The sequence below is a fragment of the Azolla caroliniana genome, unplaced genomic scaffold (assembly GCF_043228905.1).
Source record: "Azolla caroliniana isolate FFs.n. ecotype wild unplaced genomic scaffold, voAzoCaro1.0.p SCAF_5, whole genome shotgun sequence".
Lineage (NCBI taxonomy): Eukaryota > Viridiplantae > Streptophyta > Polypodiopsida > Salviniales > Salviniaceae > Azolla > Azolla caroliniana.
In genome coordinates this window covers 6240728-6242154 of record NW_028230440.1, presented here as the reverse complement: position 1 = coordinate 6242154, position 1427 = coordinate 6240728, and the positions used below count along the sequence as shown (strand labels likewise).

At 45.6% G+C, this 1427-nt stretch overlaps 1 protein-coding gene across 1 annotated transcript; it reads right to left on the bottom strand.

The window, feature by feature from the left end:
* LOC147863935 (indole-3-pyruvate monooxygenase YUCCA1-like) lies at positions 1-1345 on the bottom strand. The gene has a single exon (XM_087319576.1). It carries the CDS (start codon positions 1063-1065, stop codon positions 157-159), a length of 909 nt encoding a protein of 302 aa, XP_087175702.1. The 5' UTR covers positions 1066-1345; the 3' UTR covers positions 1-156.
* Between the last annotated feature and the right edge of the window lie 82 nt (positions 1346-1427).

Sequence of the window (1427 nt, the reverse complement as noted above, 5' to 3'; positions counted from 1 at the left end):
TTTCTTGGAAAATATAATCAATCGTGCAAAATGTTTTTCATAAATTCTCCTGCTTGTTTTAGTTCATAACATTAGTTTGATTGATGGTAGTCCCTAGTGAGACTAACAATGTCTTGAAAACCATCATAAAACATAAAGAAATATGACAAATGTTAATTAGCTAGTATGGTGAACTTTGGCCATTCCATAGACATGGATGGGAATGCCCTCCATGTGCACTTTAATTTGCAATGCTAGGTATAGTGAATAATATCTACATTGTTGGAGGGTACCCCAATGGAACCATAACCCTTGTTGTTGGGTTGGTTTCCACATATTACTAATCTCACGTTCCCATGGACCAAGATCCTTCGTAGTATTTGACCCTAACCCCCAACACTTTCCAACATTGCTGGCCACTTCTTGAGAGATAAGCTTAGATGCCCATCCATTCATGGACCCATACCCAGTTGCATAAACAACTAGATCGGCTTTGACTTCGGTGTCATCACTCAACACAACACTCCTCTCTTTCATTTCTTTCGATGTTACTCCACTCTTAAGGTTGATCTCACCTTTTATCACGAGCTCCGATGCACCCACATCAATATAATACCTCGAAGCGCGTCGGAGGTACATCATCAACAACCCTGACCCATCATCCCCAAAGTCGTGCATGAACCCCACTCTCTCAAGGTCATCATAGAACTTTGCGTCAATTTCGGCAATACGTTTGTTGATATCTATGGCAGACCTATGCATGATTTTATAAGGCACCGAGGCAAAGATAAGGTCGGTATCTTCGGTGGACATTTTTGAGCCTTCATGGTAGAGCAAAAGTCCGGAGGTAGACATGATAGTATCGGAGCGCACGATGTGGGTCGAAGATCTTTGAACCATGGTCACTTGAGCGGCCCCACTTTCCCACAGATCGGCACATATGTCATGGGCAGAAGTATTGGAACCGACCACAAGACACCGCTTACTAGCCCAACCACAACCATCCTTGTATTGGCTGGAATGGCATTGTGCGTCTTGGAAGTTTTGGGCGCCTGGAAACACGAGCACATTGGGCATACCAGACATGCCAGTAGCTAGCACCTAGTGCTTAGGGTAGAGTGAAATCTCCTCCACGACGCCTTCTTTGATCGCGGTGACTTCCCACGTCTCATGGGCGGGGTTGAAGCGTGCGGATTTACACTCGGTCGAGCCCCAGTAGACAAGCTCCATGATAAGGGTATAAGGCTTGAGCCAGTAGCTCATCTTGTCTTTAGGGGAGAACATGGGCCAATGGTCGGGGAAAGGGATGTAAGGCATGTGGTCGTACCACAAGGGGTCGTGGAGGCATAAGGAACGGTGGCAGTTGCGCCACTATAATAGTATTCCATCTATATGCTTCTTGAAAAAAAAATGTGGGGTGGTGTCCCTAGTTCCTACTTGTCACACTT